The sequence below is a fragment of the Stegostoma tigrinum genome, chromosome 13 (assembly GCF_030684315.1).
Source record: "Stegostoma tigrinum isolate sSteTig4 chromosome 13, sSteTig4.hap1, whole genome shotgun sequence".
Classification (NCBI taxonomy): domain Eukaryota; kingdom Metazoa; phylum Chordata; class Chondrichthyes; order Orectolobiformes; family Stegostomatidae; genus Stegostoma; species Stegostoma tigrinum.
The window spans coordinates 7,075,998-7,101,428 of record NC_081366.1 but is presented as its reverse complement, the minus strand read 5'-3'; the positions used below and the strand labels follow the sequence as shown (position 1 = coordinate 7,101,428).

The following is a 25,431-nucleotide window of genomic DNA, read 5'->3' as shown; positions in this document are numbered from 1 at the left end:
ATTACTGACTAGAATTAGACGATGGACAATTGAATTTGCTCTGCTATTCGAACATGGTTGATATTTTTCTCACCCATATTCTCCTGCCTTCTCCCTGTAAGTTGTTACTAATTGAGAACCTATCTATATCTGTCTTAAATACAGTCAATGGCTTAGCCTTCATAATCTTCTGTGGCAATCTGTTGTACAGATTCACACCCACTAGCCTCAGAAATCTCTGCTCATCTCAATTCTGAAGGAATTTCTCTCCATTCCGCGGCTGTGACTTTTGGTCCTAACAGTTTCTTCGAGTGGAAACATTTCGTGTACAACTATTCTATTCAGGCATTTCAGCATTCTGTACGTTTCAATGGGATATCTCCTCATCCTTCTAAACTCCATTGAATACACACCCGGGGTCCGCAGCCACGCCTCATATGACAATCCTTCATCCGTGGTATCATTCTTGTATACCTTCTATACACCTGCTTCAATTCCAGTATATCCATCCTTCGATATGGGGCCCAAAACTGCTCACAGTATTCCAAATGCATTCTGACCAGAGCCTGATACAGCGTCCGCAGGATGTCCTTGCTCTGGTATTCTGGCCCTTTTAAAATGAATGCAAACATTGTATTTGCCTTCCTGACTGCCAACTGAACCTGCATGCTAACCTTAAGGGAATCCTGAGCTAGGACTCCAAAATTCCTCGTACTTGGTTTTTCTGAATCTTTTTGTCATTTACAAAATCATGGGCACTTCTATTCTTCCTACTAAAGTTCATAACCATACACTTTCCCATGTTGCATTTCATCTGCCACTGATTTGCCTGCTCTTCTAGCTTGTCCAAGTCTTTCTGCAATCTCTCTGCCTCCTCAATGCTACCACTGCCTCCAGCCATCATTGTATCAGTGCAAACTTAGCTCCAAACTTTCTAGTTCCTCCGTTTAGTTTGTAAGTACTTACCATGAATGAGTATGGTTGCCACACTGACACCTGCAGAACTCCTTAAATCACCAGCCGCCTGTTGAAAGAGATCTCTTTATGGCATTCTCTGCCCTTTGCCAGTCAGCCAATCATCTATCTGGAGTCATTTGTAGCCCCAAGCAGGCAAGCAACTTCTTCGGTTTTCTAAATGAAGTTTTCTTTATGCAGCTGGGGAGAATTACTGTAGTCATATATTATTATGACTAGCTTTTGACTCCTCATTTATACATTGATTAAATTTCAATTCCTTTAGTTTTTATTGTTGTGTTGGATTTCGTTTACCTTCCAGTCAAATGATATTACCACTTGGTCACTATCTTCCCACTTAAACTGTCTTAGAAAACTTGGAGATAATGGGAACTGCAGATGCTGGAGAATCAAGATAATAAAGTGTGAAGCTGGATGAACACAGCAGGCCAAGCAGCATCTCAGGAGCACAAAAGCTGACGTTTCGGACCTCGACCCTTCATCAGAGAGCTCTCTGATGAAGGGTCTAGGCCTGAAACGTCAGCTTTTGTGCTCCTGAGATGCTGCTTGGCCTGCTGTGTTCATCCAGCTTTACACTTTATTATCTCAGAAAACTTGGAAATGGTTTTGAAAACAAAACTGTTCAAACTTTGAATTTTCCAACTGATAGACAACTTTGATTTAATAGGAACATATTCCTCCATGGTTACTTCATTTCTCCTGCTTTAGAAATTGAGTTTGGGTGCTCAATAACAAGGCTACTCAGAGACAGTAAGAACTGCCGATGCAGGAATCAAAGATAACACAGTGTGAAGCTTGAGAAACACAGCAGGCCAGGCAGCAGCAGAGGAGCAGAAAGACTAACGCCTCGGGTCGAGACCCTTCTTCAGACGAAAACCTTTTTTATTCGAAGAAGGGCCCTGATCCAATGCGTCAACTTTCCTGCTCCTCTGATGCTGCCTGGCCTGCTGTGTTCCTCCAGTTACACACTATGTTATTACTGAGGCTAGGTTTTTTTATAATTAGCTTATTTAAGTTCCACAAAATGCGTATATGGAATTGATCCCATGTTTGGAAAGTGTTAATCTGGGGCTCTGAAATACCACAATCAATTAATTATCCATGGTCTTCCGACCACGCCATCTTCTTTGTTTAAATTGCAGTGTTTGTGGTTCTTTCAAGGATCATTGTTAGGTTTCTTGCGGAGATGTGGCAATGTAGCTGTCGCTGAGTCAGGAGTTATGCTTCAAGTCCCACCTGCTCGTAGCTTGTGTAGTAAGGTCTCTGAGTTGGATTCATTAATAAAATATGTGGAATGATAGTATTTTACTCAGCACTGAAAGTAAGTAGTTAACCGATCAAACCTGTGCAGGCTATTTGAAAACTAAATAATGACGCTGTTGTTCAAGCATGAATGCTTTAGGGTAAAGCTTTCCATTTTATCCTAAATGAAGTTCTTTGTCTTAGATCGTTCATGTCTCTTTGTATTTTGTTGAAATTGCACTCATTCAAGTAGCATTCCCTTGAACTCCCGAATGGATTGAACATGTCCTTTAAGAAGAGTTTTCAGCGTAGGATGTGAGATACCCGCTGCAGGATACCGAGCCTCTGACATGATTTTGTAACCAAAGTGTTTACACAGTTTATCCAGTTAAATTTGAGGAGTTTAGTGAACCACTGCTTGCTTTGCTTGGAGAGTCAGTAATTTCGATCTCTAAAAATCAAAGGAATGTCATTTGTCTCTTTTTTTTTATTTCTGCTGATTAGGACTTAACAATTGCGTGGCCCGAAAAATTCTTGCTAATCGGAACTCAAAATCTAAACTGTGTCCAGTGTTTGTTGCACGTCCTGGTTTATTTTGTAAGCACTGTAATCTTGCCTTAACGTCCCAACTTCTGACCTCAGGTTAAATGTCCTTGTTCGTGTCTTCAGTTAATGCTTCCTTCTGTATTATTGTGTTCATGTGTGAGACATTGAGAAAGAAGCTCGACGCAGTTGAGAACAAAACAAAAGAAATTGCTGGAGAGACTCAGCAGTGTCTTGTATCATTTGTGAAGGAAAAAAACAGAACGAACATTTCGTGTCCAGTGTTCTTTCTTCCCCTGAAATGTTGACTCAAATTTCTCTCCTCAGATGCTGCCAGACCTGTTGAGTTTCTCCAGAACAGCCTGATTTTGCTTTAGATCTCCAGCGACAATAGCTTTTATTTTGTTTATTTCGTTTTGCGAGTATAGTCGTGAACAGGGAACGACTGTAATGAACTGTTGCAGCGAAGCTCTTGGATATTGATGGCCCGCAACAGCTACAATTATCTTTGTTCCAAGCGTCCTGACGTAAGACAGAGTAGAGATCAATACACGATTGTCACTTACTTCGGTTTTGCTTGGATTCCTCCATAGGACACTTGCCCAAAGGCGGCTATGTGATCCAATAATTCACTCACTTTTACACACCGGTTTCTGCTCTTTTGGCCATGTTTGTACCAAGGCTGTTTTTCTCTTATGGGAGCAATTTGTTCTGGTCATGATGGGTAAATTGTGATTGCTAGCAGTGTAGTTGATATTTTGCACCACTTTTCTTTGATGACTGACAGCAAGTTGGAGAATTGTTTATTGTCCGGATGTAAGTGCATCTGCAGTGTGCGTTCCGGAACATTTGTTTCAATTTGTCGGCTAGATGGCAGTGTTGTAGATGTGTTGGAACAGTTTAGTTAGAGGTACAGGAAGTCTTGGAAGACAAGCCTTCCTTGCCATAACTGAGACACTAAGTATATTCAACAATTTCTTGATTTCAGTTGGAGTGAATCTAATTAGCTAAGGACTGGCATTTGTGATGCTGGAGATCACAAAAGGAGACTGCGATATATCGCTATCTGCTGCTTCTGGCTGAGTATTGTTACTGATGCTTCCGCCTTGTATTTGCTCTCACATAAGTAAATACAGTACCAGTATTAGCGTGAACTATCATGGTAGCTCCCAAATCTATTACACGTTTAATTAAGAGCTACGAACTACGACTATGTAATCCATTACTGCAAAAATATCATCCAACTCTATTTGTTATGGGATTGCTTGAATCTGTCCCTTCCATCTTATTTGCTCTGGTTAGCATGTGTTTTGCTGTTTGATCCACCTTGAACAAAGTGCTTTATGTATGATAGTTCCGTATGACACTACATCGAGCATGCATTTCTACACTACTACTTCAATCATTGCTGGCCCCCTTGCTTAAAAGTACTGTTGGAGTTAATTTGTCTCCTGATCGTAGTACTGGTGTAATGCCACTCTGTTGTTCATGCTCTACAGCAGCACGTGGGATGTCATTTTGAGCTGGTCCTCCAGCTCTAGGTCTATCCGATATAATACAGGTATCAACACATTGTGATCCATATTACCTTAGTGTAACGATGAAGCTTTGTCTCCGTAACCATTCTGGGTTGGTTCTGTACTTTGATAAAAAAGTGACGCATACGCTAAATCACAGGCAGGATGGTGTACAATTCGCATTGACTAGCTTGTATGAAATTTATTGCGTTAGAAAATGACGATTAAATATGGATAAATTGACAAAAATATAGAGTTTTAAGAGATTGAAACAGAAATTGCTGGATAAACGCAGCAGGATTGGCAGTATCTGTGGCGAGAAAGCAGAAATAAGACTTAAGAGTCCAGTTTTCCTTCTTCGGAACTGATTGCTGGACTCAAAACGTTAACCAAATTTTCTGTTCACAAATGCTGCCAGACCTGCTGAGTTTATCGTTTTATTTGGATGTCCAGCATCAACAGTTCTTTGTTCTACTTTTGGATTGTCAAAGATGGCTCCAGCCTGCACTTCACAGGATTATTTTTACATAGTTATGGTGTAGCCAACTTCCAACTTCTGCCGGGTCCACTATTGTTAAACAGAGATGGATTAAACAGCAACAAAGCTTAGAAGAGGTACATACTTGAGTAACAAAACTTAGTTGATTAAAAACAAAGTAAGATAGCCAGGAACATTAGCATTAGGAAGGTTACTTTGATACTAGATAAGATCAATTGTAATTTATTTAGATGACGAAGTATGTTACGTGAAGTTAGACTACAGAACAGCCTAACAACCGATAAAGAAAACTGACTCCGAACTGGCGTGCCCCTCTCAGAGACAGTCTATTTTGCAGTTAGTTCGCAGCTCTTACAGTATATGATCACCAAAATATGAAAATATTTGAATCCTCTATTCTTGTCTAGGCGAAGTTCTTAAACAAGCTTGACCTTGCAAATCAGATTTAACACCAAATGTTCAGCCACCGATATAGGCATAAAGAGTAGTGGCGATAGAACAAGACTATGCAAATGAATATGCATTAATTTCACGATGTTCAGAGGTGATGCATTTCACGTATCTCCACAACAGCGCATAACGATATCTTGACTGCACTTTATTACCAAAATTAATTTGTGACTGAAAATTGCTGATATTGTTTGTAACCTCGAGAAGACAAGTTTGTACACTATTCATGATCTGACAAGACTTACCATCAATCAAAGAGAAACGTCAATGCTGTGTCAGCAAGTTAAGTGGTTCATTGAAGGCACTTGAGCATCAAAATTATATTAATAACAACTTTGAACAAGAGTGTAAAGCAATATTGAACGTCAACTCAACAACTTTGTCTGATCCTGAATTATACTTGCGACGATGATAAACGTTCAATGACGTGAGAAATATGCAGTTTAGTCGTCGGGAATTTTAACTTGTTAAGCTTCATGGCACTCAGTATAAGTCACAATAATAAATTGAATTCTGTCAGTAAACATGCAATGAAAGAACTGCAAGCTCGCATTTAAATATTTCTTCTGCTTAGGTAAATGAAAGTTTAGTGGGAATTTTGATGCAACAATTTCAAATGCAAAACTTATTCTGTACCCTTATGCATAACAACCAAATTGTTATAATATCAATATTTTCAATTAAGATCAGTGTTAATACTTTCTCAGTGCAATTATAGGTAGAGACTCTTTGTGTCGCTGTCTACCAATAAGGAGATGAAATACAGCTGGTGATCCACCACCCATCCCCCAACATCCTGGGAGGAAAGCAGGAGAAATGGTGGTGTCTTTGCAAACGAAAGAGCCATCTCCTCAAAAGACCTCTTCGCGTTGAAGTTAATCTGTCACTCTGACCGATTTCCTTGTGGTAAGATGCTGCACATTATTCCTCAGGAGATTCGTTAAGGTTTGGAACAATCATAATAACAAAAGAAATGAAACAACCCAGCAATCGCTTGTTGCCGATATCGACCATCTTTCTGCTTTGTGTTTGGAATCTGGTTTCCGGGCAGATTCGTTACTCCATTCCCGAAGAACTGCAACATGGTGCCTTCGTCGGAAAAATCAGCAAAGACTTGAATTTGACAGTGGAGGAACTATCACGCCGTAAATTCAGAATTGTATCTGCCTCTTCAATGCACTATTTGGATGTAAATCGCATGAATGGAATTTTATTTGTTAATAAAAGGATAGACAGGGAACACATCTGCGGACAGAGTGCTACGTGTTTATTGTCTCTGGAAGCAGTACTTGAAAATCCTGTGGAGCAGTACCAGGTCGAAGTTGAGATTGTCGATATTAATGATAATTCACCGAGCTTTCCGAACAGTGAAATTCGTCTCGAAATTGCAGAATCAGCGATGCCTGGAGGGCGCTTTTTCCTAGAGCACGCGCACGATGTTGACGCAGGAAATAATTCTGTCCGCACATACCATCTCACACCAAATGAACATTTTACTTTAGATGTGCAAAGTCGCGGCAGACGCAAAGTACCCGAATTAGTGCTGAAGAATTTTCTCGACAGAGAAAAACAAGCAAATCATCGGCTATTGCTCACAGCTTTTGACGGGGGATCTCCAGAAAGAACAGGTACAGCACACATAGCTATTATTATCTTAGACACGAATGATAACGCGCCGGTTTTCCGACAGTCACTCTATACTGTCAGTCTAATGGAAGACGCCCCACAAGGCTCTTTAGTGATTAAACTGAATGCCACTGATTTGGACGAAGGGCCTAATGGTGAGGTGGTTTATTCTTTTAGTAGTTACAATGAGGAAAGCGTATCAAACATGTTTACGATTGATTCAATATCCGGTGAGATACGGGTGAAGGGAATACTGGATTTTGAAGACACAAATAATTATGAGATTGATGTTGAAGCTAAAGACCGGAGTCTACCACCACTATCTGCTCATTGTAACGTGCGAGTAGAGATCAGAGATGTCAATGACAATCCGCCTGATTTACTTCTCAATTCTATCTCAGGGACAATAAGTGAGGATGCTCCAGTTGAAACTCTGGTGGCATTGATCAGTGTAACAGACGGAGATTCCAATAAAAACGGACACACAGATTGTCTGATCTCTCCAAACGTCCCTTTTGATCTGAAATCACCCTTCAGGAATTCTTACAGACTCATCACAAATAAAGTGTTGGACCGAGAAAATATCCCTGAGTACAAAATCACGGTAACGTGCACGGACCGCGGTTCCCCTTCACTCTCCACCAACAAAACTATCGTTTTGCAGATTTCCGATATAAATGACAATGCGCCACGCTTTACACAGTCTTCATACAAAGTCTACGTGACAGAAAACAATGTGCCTGAAAGTTCCATCGGATCAGTGACAGCTTTTGATCCTGACATCGCTCAAAATTCACAGATAACGTACACGATTGTGGAGAAGAGTTTTCAGCAGTTCCCGGCGTCTTCGTACGTCCATATCAATCCGAACAATGGCACAATATTTTCCAAACAGTCATTTGACTACGAACAGCTTAAAAGTTTTCAGATCCACGTCCAAGCGCAAGATGCTGGATTGCCGTCACTTTCGAGCAATGTTGCTGTGAATGTGATTGTCCTTGATCAAAACGATAACCGTCCGATTATAATATCACCTGGATCAGAAACAGGTACCAATTTAAGAGTGCCACGATCTGCAGAACCAGGATATTTGGTAACCAAGATCATTGCTTCCGATGCAGATTCTGGTCAAAATGGACGACTTTTCTATCTAATTATACAATCCAGCGACCCGGGTCTTTTCACAATTTCACGTAATTCGGGAGAAGTAAGAAGCGTTCGGCGATTCAAAGATAGCAACGCCGAAACGCAAAGGTTGATTGTTCAAGTGAAAGATAACGGATACCCACCTCTCTCGGCCACAGCCACTATTACATTGACAATAGTTGAGGAAAGCACAAACATTCAACCGGATGTTAGTGACCCCAGCAAGGATTTCCGCGATTCAGAGAGACTAACCTTTTACATCATTATATCTTTGGGAGCAACGTCATTTGTTCTGTTAATTGTTATCATTGTCCTTGTCGTTGCTGTATGCCCAATGGGTGGAAGTTCTGCTCATGGTCGAGGTTGGTCTCTCTCTGATTGTTGCTGCAGTAGAGAATTGGAATATCAGAGTTCCGGTGCCAATCTTCAATACGTACCGGATTCCAATTTAATTCCAAATATTCTAGAATTCCGTGGCAATGGGTCATTTTCAGAAAACTACCGATATAAAATCCGTTCAACACCGGAACCAGCTGAATTGATTTTCACGAAGTACAGTCCACAAATTCCTAGCACGACTGAAAGGAACGCGATGGATGCTTCACAACAGAGTGGAAAACTGACGAATAATTGGTCTGTCATACCCAATGAGGTGAGCAGCTTTTTCACAAGTTAGCAGCTAAATATTAAAATATTTATTCAGGAGCAGTCAATGAGGTCGACAGGCGCACAGTTAATCTCTACGTACACGCAAACTTTCTGAGTGTGCAACGTTTTCTGCATTTATTTCATAAGTCTAGTGCTTTTGGAAACTAGATGTGTTTGCTAAGGGTGCACAAGGAAATTATTAATGGACCATTACTGAAATTCCTGTTCATTTTTGGTATAGTAGTGGTTTCACAAATGCCAGCTGAACCATGGAATGCAACAAGCAATATGTTACTTACACAATAAGCAGTAACTTCCTATTCCGCACGAAAGTACAAAATCGGGAGTGATAAAGGTTTAGTCCAGTCCGTTAAGGCTTTAACTAATGGGAACGGTTCTGATGTAAGTTCGTAATTATCAGCTGATTACCTATTCATAGAGTCATAGTCATACAGCATGGAAACAGTCTTTGGCCCAAACATTCCACTCTGAACACGTTCCCAAACTAAATTAGTCTCATCAGCCTGCATTTGGCCTACAACCCTCCAAACTTTTCCTATCCATGTAATTGTGCAAGTGTCTTTTCCAGTTGTGACTGTATCTGAATCTACCACTTTTTTGTCTGGCAGTCTATTCCATACCCTAACAACTCCTGTGTAAAGGAGTTGCCCATCGTCTTTTTTTTAATATAACTTCCTCCTCTCACCAAAACATCCAGCAGTTCTGAACTCATCCTGTATTAGAGAAAAGACCTTTGTTACTCATCTATTACGATTTAATAAACCTCTGTACATTCACCCTCACAAACTCTTATGCTCCAACTGAAAAATGTCCCAAGCTATCGAGTCTATATTTATAATCGAAAACCTCTATTCCTGGAAACATCCAGATAAATCTTTTCTGGACCCTCTCCATTTTAATAATACCCTACCTGTAACAGGGCGACCAGACCCGCACACATTACTCCAGACGAAGTCCCTCAGCAATACATTGGCGCCTTCCATCTTGTGACAGCATGTTTTCTTGCATGGTGGTTAACTCTTTGTTAAGCTTTGCCTGACGTAGCTAAGGAGCTCTGCCTGGCAATCTGTCACTTTTCAGCAGAGGAAGGCACGAATATTAACAACTTGTATGGTTTCCTTGTCTTTTCTTCCTCACTTCTCGGTCAACTGAAATTAATATTTTGGCTTGTAATGTACGACAGTTGATTCAAAATGGCTAATCTGAATCCCTGATAACATTTCACCCTCTTGTTGACTACGAATCTAACTACCTCTACAGCAAACCTTTTCGAAGATGTTGGGTTTTGAGAAGTAGGACTTGTATAATTAATAGTAGGGCTTTGGTCGTGTTGTAGAACAGAGGGACCTTAAGGCTCAGGTCCATAATACTTTGAATTCTGTTTCACATGGAGACAGAGGAGTTGGAAAATAATTTAACGTGTTTTCCTTCATTGGTCTGAGTATAGGAGGTGGGAAGTATGCTGACTTTATACAGGACATTGATGAGGCTGCTTCTGGAGAATTGTGTCCAGTTATAGGGGGCTATTATTAAGGCGGAGAGGGTACAGAAGAAATTTAACAGCATGTTCCCTGGTACTGAAGATTTGAGATAGAATGAAAAGTTAGATAGTTTGGGATTTTCTTCATTGAAGTGCAGGAGCTTGAGAGGTGACCTTAAAGGAAGTGTATGAAGTCACGAGGGGCATAGGTAAGGTTAATGGTTGGTGTCTTTTCCCGAGAGGGTGGATTTTAAGACTGGGAGCATATTTTTTTAAGGCAAGAGGAGAGAGATTTAAAAAAAAACACAAGGGCAATATTTTTACACAGAGGGCAGTTCGCATGTAGAATGAACTTTCTGAGGAAGTGGTGGATTTAAGCATAATTGCAACGTTTAAAAGACATTTGGTTCAGTCCATGGGCGGGAAAGGTTTGGAAGGTAATGGGCCAGGAGCAGACGGGGAACTAGCTTCACTTGGGATCATGTTCAGCGTAGACTGTTTGGACTGAAGTGTTGTTTTTCTCGCTGTATGACATTATGACTCTGTCGATACCTCGGAGAAAGAAAATCTCCTCATCTTCATCTAAAAGTGTTATCCCTTTTGCTTTTTCACTGACCTGTGTATGTAGAATCTTCCACAGAAGGAACATTACTCACATTCCCCATGACAAGACCTGTGATGATTGCATGTCAACTCACATCTGAACATCGCCTGTTGTGAGAGAACTAGTGTAAGCTTTTAATGTAAGACAACCCAACAATCCCAGGTATAAGCTAGTAAACACTTTGAATTGATTCCAATTCATTTACGTTTCATTTCTTTGTAAAGAAACCAATATTGTAAATGGTTTTCTAGGTATAATCTCATGAATTCCTTGTATAACTGAAATGTAACATCTCCACTTTTCTATCCAGTCCCCCAAAATAAGAAATAACACTACTGGCTTTCCTTATTTCCTGTTGCACCCGCAAACTAATATTTTGTAATTCACACACTCGAATATCTCACAGTTCTGCAATCGTTCAGAAATTAGACAATGTTCTTTTTTTTATTCTTCCTCCTGAAATGGGCAATTTCACTCCCCTCCCCCCACCACCAACCGAACACATTATACTCAAATTGACAAATCTTTGCCACTCCTCTACTTATATCCCATTGCACTTTCCTCTTATCGGACTGTTACTTTCCCATGTAACATTGCATCAGCAGCCTTTCCTATTAATTTTTGTGTCATCACGAATTATTCTTCCAAAACGTCTTCATAAAGTAAGCCTCCAGTGGTCATGATCGTGGGCAGGTTTTTCAAAATCATCGGTGCTAATGCTTGTCATTTTCATAATATGCTTGAAGTGACACTTATCACAGATGTAAGGAAGCTGAGGCAATCGTGAACCAAAACTTAGATAACCATGCACAAAGTTATCCATTCAAATACTGGCCAATCAAGCACAAACTTCGTTGAATTAACAATAAACATTAGTTGAGTTAATTATCATGTTCCAAGATCTCTGAGTTTATGCCTTAGCGATATAAAGCGGTGTCCGATCTATGGGTTAGACATTGAAGACAACAACTTTCAGCATTTTCTCCATTGCATCAGATGACATGCCGGTCTCAGTAGAGTAGGCCGATGTGCTAAAGATGCGGATAAGCTCAACGCACAATTTGCCTTTCTACTTTAGGTCGCTATTCCATGATCTCTTAACTATCTTAGAAACATTTGTCACTATCTTGATTATATCATAGCATTGTGTTCCTGATGCTGAAGCCAAAAAAAAGTGTAAAGGTGTATGTCGATTTATCGCTGAATCTGTACCTTGTTAAACCGTGCTGAATTTGCATCACCAGCAGAGAGAAACTCTGACAGTGAATTGGTACACTCTGTCGTCGATATCACTTAAACAAAGTTAAACAAGTTTCCATCAGTTACCCTATGCAGACAGACACTGTCGATGGGTGACCAGAAGTCATGTGGCAGTAGTAAAGCGAAGAATACGCATAAGAATATCAGTGCTGGAATACAACCATGTTTGACACTGTTGTATATCTTAAATGGTTCTGATGTTGCTCGATAATTGCTGGCCTTATTCATTGTATGGCTCTGAAGAGAAAAGTGACATTGAACAACCTCTGTGACAGCCAATTTTCTACCGTCTTATATAAGCTACCTATGTTGTCATAGATTAATACGACATGGAAACAGGCCTTTCAACACAAACTGGTCAATGCTGTCCACAGTGTCCACTTGGGTCACTTAAACCCTTCCCATCCATGTACCTACCCAAATACCTTTTGTAAATGTTGCTATTGCACCTGCCTCAACCACTTTCTCTGACATACAATTCCATCTATGCACCACTCTCTGTGTGAAGAAGTTGCACCTCAGGTCCTTTGTAAATCTCCCACCTCTCACCTTAAATGTATGTCTTATAGTTTTCAATTCCTGATGGGGAAAAGACTGCCTGCGTTCATCTAATCTATGACCCTCGTGATTTTATACATCTCAATAAGATCATTTCTCAATCTCCTATGTACCAAGGAATAAAGTTCAATCCTGGTCAACCTCTCTCTATATCTCAGGCCCTACTCGTCCTGGCAACATCCTTGTAAATCATCTTTGTACACTTTCCAGTTTATCTATGTCTTTCTTATTGCAAGCTGGCCAAAACTGTACACAATACGCCAAGTGCAGCCTCACCAATCACTTCTATAACTGTAACAGAACACCCCACCTCTGATACTCAATGCCTTGAGAGATAAAGGCCAGTTTGCCAAATGCCCTTTTCACCACCCAGTCTACCTGTGACGCTGCTTTCAAAGAACTATGTTCTAGTACTCCTGGGTCCCTCCGTTCTACAACACTCTTCAGGACATAATGATTCACTGTATGAGTCCTACCTTGGTTTGACTTTCCAACGTGCAACACCTCACACTTATCTGTGTTGAATTGCATTTGCCAATCCTCAGCCTACTTCTCCATCTGATCAAGATCCCTCTGTAATTTGGGTAACCTTCATCGCTATCAACTATACCTCCTAACTTTGTGTCATCCATAAGCCTTGTACATTTACATCCAGATCATTTATGTAAAAAGCAATTAACAAAGGCCCCAGCACCGAACCCTCTGGCACACGACGAGTCACAGGCCTCCAGTTCAAGAAACAGCCTTCAACCATCACCCTGTGCTTCTTACCATCAAGCCAGTTTTGAATCCAATTAGCTAGCTCTCCCTGGATCCCATGCGACCTAAACTTCATGATTAGCCTGCAGTGTGGGACTTTGTCAAAAGCCTTACTAAAGTCCTTATAGATAACGAGCACTGTGTTACCCTCATCTATCCTGTTGGTTACCTCTTTGAGAATTTCGAAAGGATTTGTCAGACATGTCTTCCTACACACAAATCCATGCCAACTATTCTTAATCAGACGATGACTATTCAAATGTTTGCTTATTCTGTCCCTCAGTACCCTTTCCAATAACTTGCTGACCACTGATGTCAGGCTCACTGGCCTGTAGTTTCTTGGCTTGTCTTTGCTATCTTTCTTAAACAATGGGACAACATTAGTCACACTCCAGTCTTCCAGAGCATTACCAGTGGCTAAAGATGAAGCAAATATCTTTGCAAGTGCCTCTGTAATTTCTTCCTTAGCCTCTCATAGTGTCTGAAAATAAACTTGATCAGGCGCAGGGGATTTATCCACGTTAAAGCAATCTAGGACTGCAAACACCTACTCCCTGGTAAAATGAACGCAGTCCAAAGCATCCCCACATCCCTTAATTCCTTAGCATCCACGACTGTCTCCTCAGTAAACATTGAGGAGAAATATTCATTGAAAATCTCCGCCCTATCCTGTGGTTCCACACATCCTGATATTTAAGGCAACCTATTTTCTCCCTAGTCACCCTTTCACTCTCAATATAGCTATAGAACCTCTTGAGATTATCCTGAACTTCATCTGGCAGATCCATCTTGTACCCTCTTTTCGCTCTTCTGATTTCCCTCTTAAGTGTGCTTATACACGTTTATAGTCATCTAGGGATTCACTTGAGCCGGATAGTTTAATCCAATATATGCCTTCTTCTTTTTCCTGACTAGAACCTCAACATCCTTCATGCACCATGGATCCCAAAACTTGCCAGCTTTTCCACTCACCCTAACGGGGACATGTTGTCTCCGGATTCTTGATAACGTACTTTTAAAACCTTCCCATTTGCCACTCGACACCAAAACAGAGCCTGTTCAAGTTTAGCACCCTAGCCCGTGGAACTATCCAATCTTTTTCCATAGCTATGTTATAACTGAGAGAGTTATGGTCACTGAATCCACAGTGATCTCCGACAGACACTTCAGTCACTTGTCTGAGCTCGTTTCCTAAGAGGAGGCCCAGTGTTGTCCTCTCCCGTGTAGGGCACTCTACGTATTGATTTAGGAAAATTCTTGGGCACGTTTAACAAATTCCACTCGGCCCAGGCCTTTTACACTCTGGGTGGTCCAGCCAACACAGAAGAAATTAAAATCTCCGTTATTCCTACAGGTATCTGCAATCTCTCGACACATATGCTCCTCTAGTGTCTGCTGGCTATTTGGCTTTCTATAATGGAGTCCGAACAGAGTCAACTTCCCCTTCCGGTCACTAAGTTCTAACCATATGGCTTCATTTGATGACCCTTTAAGATTAACCTCTTTAAGCACTGTAATGTCCTCCGTTATCAAAAGCCCATCTCCCCCTCCTCTCTTATTTCTACCTGTAGCTTCTGTATCCCTAACACTGAGTGCCGTCCGCCCCTTATTTTAGCCGTGTTTCTGTTATGGCTACAATATCCCAGGCCCTGAGCCAACCCATGCTTTGAGCTCAAATAGGCCTCGTGCATTGAAATAAATATACTTTCAACCAGAAGACTTTTACCCTCGCTTTACTGTCCCCCTGGCTATTCTGAACAATAATTTTGTCCTGAATGCCTCGCTTTTCAGATGATTGTTGAGGCTGAGGAAGGCAATGCATTGTTCTTATTTTATGGCGTTTACTTCCATCTACCAAAGAGAGAAAATAATGTCCTCTGTAGCTATTCCATTTTTGAAATTATAACGATTTGAGGCAGCTGCGTTCAGCTCATGACCTGTAGACTAACAAGGGCAACTCAGAGAAAACAAATACCACGTTTCTGAGACTTAATTGTTGTTTCAGTTGCTACTTCTTCATAGTGTTGCAATCTTTGCATCACACCTACCTCGTGGCAGGGTACTGATCTGGACGTACTATATAAAGAACTACAGATGCTGTGAATCAGAAATAAAAGCAGACATTTCTGGAAAAGCTCAGTAGGTCTTGTAGCATCGGTGTGGAGGATGCAGTGTTAACATTTTCTGTCCCAGCCCCGAATCTCTTCATAGATGCTGCCAGACATACTGAGTTTGTCCAGCAATTTTTGTTTTATGCAGCAGTGATTATGTGATTTTAATTCCGAAGTGAGTAATTTAGCTGCTAGTTTATTGCAGATGGTCCCTGTTCAGTGTTTATGTGTTGCAAATGTTCCCGACTTATTACGCAACAAATCTGGATTTTGCTCAGGCCTTGCTACAAGTAAAAACAAAGGTTTGATTCATGACTTGGAGAGTTTACTGGACATCGACAGCGTGCGATAGTCAAAGGTCTTTCATATTCTTCGAACATTTGACAGACGAGAGACTATGCAAGAACCAAATATACTTTCCAATCCTAAGATATCGGACTATTAAACTATTGAAAGCCAATCCCTGAGCCTGAGAAGATTGATAACCGACAATCGCAGTGCAATCATTTGTTGAGTTTTAAATATCTGTTCCCAATTCCCCCGCGTCTGATGCAGATACTGAGTTGTTGAAAGCACAGAAAATGATCCGGTACATGCTGTTGTGAGCCAACCAATGAATTGTCTGTATTTCATATGCAATATGAACGCATGGTGATGATGGAAACCTTAGGCTGAAGGCACATATCTGCGAGCCAGAAGTGACCATTCTCAAGAAAAATAAGCATTCTGCAAAAACGACAGTCTTTGTTAAAGAGGCTCCAGGTTCATGTTAATTGGGCCAAATGCTAACAGTTTTGGCTTGACCCTGATCACATGGATGTTGAAAAACGTTTGTTAGACATGTGGAAAAATGACGAGTATGATGGCTCATGAAATACTACTGTCATCATTGTTTGGAAACGTGGGTTGTAAAGTGCTGAGAAACATGTATGGCATTCAGTAAGGCTTTTATTTCTATGTTGCCTGTGTTAAGAACAAAGAAAGTATACTGTTAGTTTCATTTTAAATTTTCAGTTCTGTGAATGGTGAAGGCTTAACTGGAAGCAAGTTTACATGCATTGAATTCATCTTTACAAAAATCTTTTGAGGCAAATAATTCAGTGCCTTAGAAAGCAAAGAAGGAAGATGTACGAGACAAAAATAAAGGTGCCTGGAGCTAAATTATAAGAAGTTCTCAGACGCACGGGGACAGAGACAAAGTTCTTTTATGATAGAACGATCGAAAGATTAGCCAGTGGACTTTCAGAGAGAATAGAAACAAAGTTGTTGGAAAAACTCATGCAGGTCTGGCAGCATCTGTGAAGGGAAAAAAAAAGTTAACGTTTCGGGTCAGGTAATCCTTCTTCAGAACTGGAGAGCTTTCAGAGAGAAGCTGACCATTTACAGGCCAAAAGCTTTTGGCACTAGTCGTGTAGTTCAGCAGACTCCAAAACAATCAGGCCAAGAGAAAATTGGTGGTAAGGGGAAAACATAAAACGTAGAATAGTGGGGAAGAGGAGTTTAAGGAACCTAAGCAAATCGAAAAACAAAATCCTGGTTAACAGTTTCTTTAAGGGTCTCGTTACGAGATATATTTATGGTGTGAATTCAGACAACTCAGAAGGAAAACAACCATAGGCCTAAGCAGCTAAAAACACTTTATAATGGAAGCAGGGATCCGTCAGTGAAGTTTTACTATGTTGTGGGCAAAAAAGCTTGGAACTTGATTTTTTAAGTCTGTATTAAGACTGATTCACCAAGTTATTATATAGTGCAATACATTTGTGATTACTTTTTCCCTTTCACCTAAACAAATAATTGAGAGACGCTGCTCGTTGCTGCATTCCCATGGCATATCGAAACAATCAGAGTTAATTTGCCATTTTATATGTAAATAAAAGCTTTTAGGTAGCTGTTTGCTTATGAATTTTATATGACAATATCGTACCCAGTCAGAGTCCACTGAACAGCTAATCAGTGCTCGTTCAGTGCAAATTGTTATTATTTTCAAAAGTTGTCATTGTTGCATCTGTCTTGTTTAATTAAATTTGAATAGGGCATTTTGACATAACGCTGGCATAACAAGTCCAACAAAATCAGCCCAACATCATAGTGAAATTAAAACATTCAATGATCCTCAAAATTGCTCAATTATTACTAATTTGATATTACAAGAATCTTACACATCAAGTTTATAACTTAATCAAAAATTAACGACTTATTCTTAAGTATGAAATATTAGTAAAACATTAATAAGCGACAAGAAACAAAAACTAATTCATATCTTTGATCTAAGCTGAATAATCTTTTGTCATAAATCCCAATGCAGAGATAGACGAGCGGACATGGTTAAATGATTTTTTTTTCTTTTTTAAAAACAAGACAATAAAAGAATCATATTTTTATAGTTCGATGAACATGTCAACAGTGAATACCAAACCTTCACAAAACGCTTGAATGATATGTTGTGTCATGGGCATGAAGGACTGCATATCTTGCTTGAATTTCAAAGTCGTTGGTCGATGCAAACAAGTTCTGCAGCCATCTGGAGACCGCTGATAACTGGAGAATAACTATGCAGACCAAAACCAAATGCCACTATAAAACTGCCCCCTGCCGAAAACAGACAGAAACAGTTAACTCATTTTGTCTGCTTCCTTTTGCATTCAACATTATTTATGGTTGTTTGGCGAGCCTCTTGGTTGACCATTTTAACATTCATCCAGCTTCCAGACACTGAGCACAGCTACAACCCCGTGCCAGGTCATCTACAGTGGCCTTAAAACAGCAATTAGCCTGCATTATATTTTCAGACCTGTTTCCAACAGCAATCTTCCGTCTTTTGTTCCCTCTTCCTTGTCTTTAGAAAAAGAACAAGGTCAAAGTTCAAAGTTCAATTTGCAAGTTTAACATAGAGTTCCAGAACAAAAAAAAGGCAAAAAGACGAAAATAGTGACGCTCTCAACAATCTATTTTGTCCGTGCTACTCAGATTAAATACTACAAAAATAATTTTGCAGAAACATCGTAGTTAAGTGGGAGGAAGTGGTACAATTTGGATAGTGTTAGTTTTTTGTGTACATTAATAGGACGTGGCATCGCTGGCTAAGTAGCATTAACTGCCCATCCCTAACTGACCAGAGGACAGTTTAGAGTCAACCACATTGCTGTGGGTCTGGAGTCACGTGTCGGCCAGACCAGGTTATTATGGAGATTTCCTTACCCAAAGGTCATTAGTGAACCAGATGGACTTTTCCAACAATCGACGATGGCCATCATTAGGCTCTTAATTCCAGATATTTATCGGATTCAGGTTCCACTATCTGCCATGGTAGGATTAAAACCTGGGTCCCCAGAAAGTTATCTGCGTCTCTAGATTAACAGCCCAGTGATAGTACCACTAGCATCGCCTCCCCTGGGCCTGATACACATTCTAAACACTTAGCCAATGTTACATCTGAAGTTGATTGAATCAAATTGTCTGAATGCTGACAAGTGATGTTGATGAATTATGGAAGACCAGTACTTCTGGATAAAGATGTTTGCATGGCAATTTGTCTTGTATTTTGCAGGCATGCTCTGCACTAGCTTTCACAAAAAAGGAAGTATTTAAATAGCATCTTTTGCCATTTGTTGGTTAGTTTCCCACAACATGCAGGAATTTACACTTGCATCTCAACCATTGTTCATGGGAACACTTTAAACTCTCTCTCCAGCTACTTTAATAAACCTGTTCATTTATGTTATGAAACATGTCCAAAGCAGGTTGGGCTTGAACCCAGGATTTCTAGCTCAGAGGTAGAGAGATTACCATTACGTCATAAGAGCCCTGAATCGTTCTTTATAGCATGCTGCTTCTTCTGACAATACAGCAGTGAGACAAGCAGATAATGCTTCAACTTACATCATCAAAGAACTGGTAATTGTGACACATTCTATCTATCTATTCCATAAACGTTTGGAAGATCAAAGCTCTGCATTCTTGGGATTGAATTTACAATACCTCTGACTCTTGTTATGATAGTTATGCCCTATATTCATTACTTGTCCAATGTTAATTGAATTACTTCAATGTGACTCAAACTTGACAGTACTATTGTTTCATATTTACATAATTTCAAGTTCTTTATTTCCCGAAAAGAAGAGGACTCTTTCGATTCTTAACTGCCCAGGTGTCTCAGGTACTTATGCTGACAAAACAAAATATGAGATCTCTATGGTCAGGTCTCAAACATCCACCTTCCCAAGAAGAGCCACTTTGTCTATTCCATATGGAGCAAAATAAGTCATTGGAACCTACAAATTCTAAAATCAGGATTGTAGCGCTCAAGTTAACAGGAAAACACAAGCTGAGTATGTATCACAAGATGACAGAATTTCTTCAACTAATTTTCTGGTATCTGCTGAGCTTCATTCCTCCTACTTCATTTTGCAGAACTTGTTTTTCACCTTGAACATTTACCATGTGACTTAGTCTATCCAGCAACTTGTATGCATTCTGTTAAATAAATTTTGCCATATTGTACATTTGTCTGAGCTGAGAATCTGTAAATTTGAAGGTTGTTGCAGTGATGAAAATACAGTTTCAAACAAATCGTCTCTATATATGACCTGTGACTAATACATGTCAACGAATATCTACTCCCATTAGACAAAGAAGTTGCAGGCATGCCATTCAAAACTAATTGAAAACAGAATACTTTGAATGTTTGCGGGTTTGGAACAAAAGAAAGAAAATGTTGGTGATTGTTTTGAGCAGTACCTCTGAAGACAGAAACAGAGAAAAGTGGTGTATTTCAGGTATCATGTCTTCTCTGTTCGGTGCTCATGATTTGATCCAACTGGAGAGAAGATTGGAAAGTCCAAATTGATTGGGATGCCACTTTGCAAAATATGTTTATTCCACTGAGCATAGCCCTGAACATCCAGTTACCTATACTTGAAGTTTTCACTTTGCTTTCATTCTCACATCTCCGTCCTTAGCCCACGGCACTGCTTCAGCCAAGCTGAAACTAAGCTTGAGGAACAGCACTTGACTTTTCCTCCTATGCACTTTACAGGCTTAGAAATTCAACATTAATTCAACTATTCCAAACCAAATCTCAGTGTTTTTGTGTTTTTTTTCCACATTGTTCGTTACTTCCACGTTCCTCCCTGCCCTCCCTTTTTGTGCTTCCAGTCAGGACCACACCCGCCCGAGGCTAATTTCTGATGTCTTTGACTCTTTTTCTTGCCCATGATCATGCATTTTCGTTTTGGATTACTCAGTCCTCTTGTGTTCAATCTGTCGTAATTTTCACATATCACTGGCGTTCTTTGTACCCATTCTTAGTAAATCACTGTTACGAATGATTGACTCTGTTTTTTTCTCCATAGGTGCTGCCGAATCTGATCGTCATCTCTCACACCCTTCTTTTACTCTTTTTCTCAGCACAGAAAAATCGTTTGGTTTGAAAAATAAACCATATCAGATAATCATATGGGAGACATTTTATGTGGGCGCAACATTATATTGCATGGTATCATCTATAGCGTAGCAAATGTTACATTTAATTTACTTGATACCACAGAAGTCAATAATAAATTACTAAAACTACTGCTTTTTTTAGTGTTAGGTGGTCGCGAAATTAATTTCTGATGTTCAGAAAGTTATGGTTCTCTTAATTTACATGATGCGTAGCTTTAAGTGTAGTTATAGGCAAAGACTCTTTGTGTCGCTGTCTACCAATAAGGAGAAGAAATTTAACTCGAGGTCCACCACCCATCCTCCATCACCACGGGACGAACACGGGCAGATCATTGTCGTTCGGACGGATATGCCGAGCTACCTCCTGAGAAGGTCTTTTCGCTTTTCAACGTACGAACTTGCTTTGGATGAATTATTTGACAATACCAGGGATAAGAAGTAATGAGGGCCGAAAGACACATCCCTGTAGAAGAAATGACACACAGAGATGGTTTCTTTCTGGGCAAAAAGACAGCGATACCGTCCATTTTGCTGCTCTGTGTCTGGAAAATGGTTTCGGGGCAGATTCGTTACACCATTCCTGAAGAATTAGAACACGGTGCTTTTGTAGGGAATATCACGAAAGACTTGGGATTCAATTCACATGATCTCGCAACTCGCAGCATCCGGATCGTCCCCCAAGCGCCGTTGCGATATTTCGATATAAATCTTCAGAATGGAATCTTATTTGTGAATAAAAGAATAGACAGAGAAATACTCTGCGGGCAGATCCTTACCTGCTTAATGCCTTTGGAAGTGGAAATTGATGGTCCTGTGGAACAGTATGATATCGAGATCGAGGTTATTGATGTAAACGATAACTTTCCCAGTTTTTCAAACGGAAAAATCCGTTTGGAAATTGCCGAGTCGGTCACACCTGGAACCCGGTTTAATTTAGAAGCTGCACAGGACCCTGACGCAGGAAGCAATTCCGTGCAGACGTACCAGCTCACTCCCAACAAGCATTTCTCTTTAGATGTACAGAACCTTGGGAAATGGAAAATACCTGAATTGGTGTTACAGAAGTCGTTGGACCGCGAAAAAGAATCATCCCAGCGTTATCTGCTCACTGCTATTGACGGTGGAGTCCCCCAGAGGTCAGGGACTGCTGAGGTAACTATCATTATCTTAGATGTTAATGACAATGCACCAGTTTTCCAACAGTCCTTGTACGCTACTAGTTTAGTCGAAGATGCTAGACCAGGCTCTTTAGTCATTAAGCTTAACGCGACAGATTTGGATGACGGGTCCAATGGCGACATTGTTTACTCTTTAAGTGGCTATGGTGAGGAACAAATAGCCGAATTATTTAATATTAATCCGAAATCAGGAGAAATCAGTTTGAAAGGAATATTGGATTTTGAAGAAAAAAATCTTTACGAAATACACGTGGAAGCTAAGGACATGGGGGCGCAATCATTATCCACACGATGTATTGTTCAGGTGGACATCAAGGATGTTAATGATAACGCTCCGGATTTGATTCTAAAACCAGTTTCCAGCACAGTCAGTGAGAATGCTCCCACTGGGACTTTGTTAGCAATGGTGAGTGTTACTGATCGGGATTCTAATGAAAACGGACGTACAAGTTGTCATATCTCCCCTGATGTCCCATTTGAACTAAAACCTTCCTCTAAGAATTCTTATAGACTAACCACGAATGACATTCTGGATCGGGAACGTGCCCAGGAATTCGCAGTTACCGTGACGTGCGAAGACGAGGGACGCCCTCCACTATCCACAAGCAAAACCATGACTGTGCATATTTCAGATATAAATGACAATGCGCCCAGCTTTACGCAGACTTCACATACGCTCTACGTTACTGAAAACAATCCAGCTGGACATTCGATTGGGTCCGTATCAGCGTTCGACCCCGATTCCGAACAAAATGCCCAGATAACTTACAGACTTCTGGACACCAAAGTTCAGGGGCATCCAGTGTCTTCATATGTTTCAGTCAACTCAGAAAATGGCGCTATCTATTCGCAACGGTCCTTTGATTACGAGGAGTTGAAAAGTTTTGAGATCCGTGTTCAAGCTCAAGACGTGGAGCTGCCGTGGCTTTCCGGGAATGTAACTGTAAGTGTGATTATTCTTGACCAGAATGACAACGTACCTGTCATTACAACACCTACGCCAGTGAACTACAGCAAGACAACTGTACCTCGAACTGCGGATCCAGGATTTTTGGTAACGAAGGTAATTGCTTCTGATGCTGATTCCGGGCAGAATGCACGTATTTCCTATCAGCTCGTGCAAGCTACTGACTTGAGTCTATTTGCAATTTCACATAATTCGGGAGAAATACGAAGCGTTCGCCGATTTAATGATGATGACGCGACCATGCAAAGACTGGTCATCCAGGTGAAGGACAGTGGATACCCATCTCTCTCTGCTAGTACCACGATCTCACTCATTATCTCTGAACAAAAAGAAGAATTTCGGTCAGACGTTGGCGATCTTCACCAAAATTTACAACAGTCTTCCAATTTGGCATTTTATATAATAATTTCTTTGGGAATAACGTCCCTCTTGCTCCTTATTGTCATAATCGTCCTTGTTATTGTCATTTGCCCGAGCACAGGAAACACAGGCCGCAGTAAGAGTTGTTCCCTGACCAGTTGTTGCAATGCTACAGAATTGGACTATAGACGCAGAGAACAAACTCCACGTATCAATTTTCAGGTTGTGCCTGACTCCAAGTTAATTACCAACGTCCTTGAGATTCGAGGAGACGGATCTCTTTCAGACACATACAGTTACAAAATTCGATCAGTACCAGACACAGCTAAAATGGAATTAATGTACTTCGCTCCAGTCAGTCCAACAACTCCGGAAATTTCAGGGAAGAATATCAGAACGTGTGCGTTAAGTCAGTCTGCAAAGAAAGCGGACAAATGGCCGCAAACACCTAACGAAGTGAGTATGATACGTTTCACTAAAACGCATAAAAATAGTGAGGCTGTAGCGCACATTAGAAGCTGGAAATGTCAGATTTCTTACAATTCAGATGTTTTCTTTTTACTCCACATATTCTATTTTACCCAGGGTTGATGCTGTCCAACTCTCAACTGTATTTTATCAGACTTTAACTGATATTATTTGTTCTGTTTAGCAAATTGGCTACAGTGAGATTACGTAATTCGGCTATTAAACATCGGGCACCCAAGTGACTACTTTTTTTCCCTGTAAGCTATTTATTTATCACAATCTGACATTTAATTTTGCTTGCGTCATCTCGTTCGATCTTTATTATTAGCACTGATATGTTCATCAACGACTCTTGGGTGTGCGTATGACTCCTACGCGCTTACGCCAAACCGAGCCACTCAATCAAGAATACTTAGTCAACCAAGTACTTTAAACATGTATATATTCCAACTGCTAAATATGCCTTATACTCTGCGCATTGACTTGGCTAATCCGTCGCAAAAAGAATGGAGATAACATTGCTTAAGCCTGTAATATTCGAGTAGTAATTTACACAGGCCTAATTGCGATTGATGTAAAGACTCTGTAGATGTAAATAGAATTGTAACTACCAACAGCAAGTTGGAGCGCCAAAACGTAACAGTGAGGAACATGTGTTTGTTTAAGTTGTCTGGTATCATATTATCTTCGTGATTGAGCAACGAAAGTTGCAGAAGTTGGGTGGCACGCTGGCTCAGTGGTTAGGGCTGCTGCCTCATCAGCGCCAGGGACACGTGTTCCATTCCAATTTTGGGCGACGACCTGCGTGGAGTTTGTCTGTTCTCCCAGTGTCTACGCGGGTTTCCTGCTGGTGCTCCGGTTTTCTCCCATAGTTCAAACGCGTGGATGCTAAATTGTCCATGCTATTTAGGGATGCGTAGGTTAAGTGTATTAGCGAAGGGAAATGTAGATTTACCGGGATAGGAAGGGGGAAGGAAGAATAATTTCCTTCCTCTTACAGCCGAGAAACGTGCTTTCAAATATTCATTTGAACTGAAAGATTTCCGCATGCGTTTTCTTCAATCTTGCAAACTATTTTTGAACAAATTATCCTTATGTGCACGTTGGGAAAGCTTGATCTTTATTGGACAGCAACATCACTGGAACTCTGTACTCTTTTCCCAGCTATTAGCATTATTTTCCTTTGATTACTCACTTAAATTTCCCTTTGGCCTTGTCCATTTAGGCCTCCTGCCGTACCTCAATGAAATTGGACCAGCAATGATGCGGTTTCAAAATGATAATTTGAAGGAATTGTAGTTTGAAAGGTTCAAGAAGATAGCGAGTGGTGAAGGCAAGAAGATGACATTGTACTTGTGAAGTATTCTCGATTAAATGTCTCGATATAGCTTAATAGGTGCAGGCTGATATTTGGACTCTGTGCATGGTTAGGAAAGTCCTGCACAAATTTCAATCAGGTAAATTTTATGTTACAAGTTTACCAGGACACCACTCATTTTAAAAGTGTCAGAACGCCAGATCGAGATTCCAGTGGGCTCATGTAGAAGTAGAGGTGGCCAACTGAGTGGTGCTGCAGGTTTTTATGAAGGGAGAAC

General features: G+C 40.5%; 1 protein-coding gene across 2 annotated transcripts in view; it reads left to right on the top strand.

The window, feature by feature from the left end:
• Nucleotides 1–6,012: 6,012 nt before the first annotated feature.
• Nucleotides 6,013–25,431, top strand: part of LOC125458278 (protocadherin alpha-C2-like) — a 227,948-nt gene continuing 208,529 nt past the window's right edge. Inside the window, exon 1 of one of the 2 annotated variants that reach the window (XM_048543430.2) lies at nt 6,013–8,629. In XM_048543430.2, the coding sequence (XP_048399387.2) occupies nt 6,179–8,629 (2,451 nt within the window). In that variant the 5' untranslated portion in view covers nt 6,013–6,178. Of the gene's footprint in view, nt 8,630–21,139; nt 23,825–25,431 lie in introns of those variants that run through there. The other variant, XM_048543429.2, reaches the window with a different exon arrangement.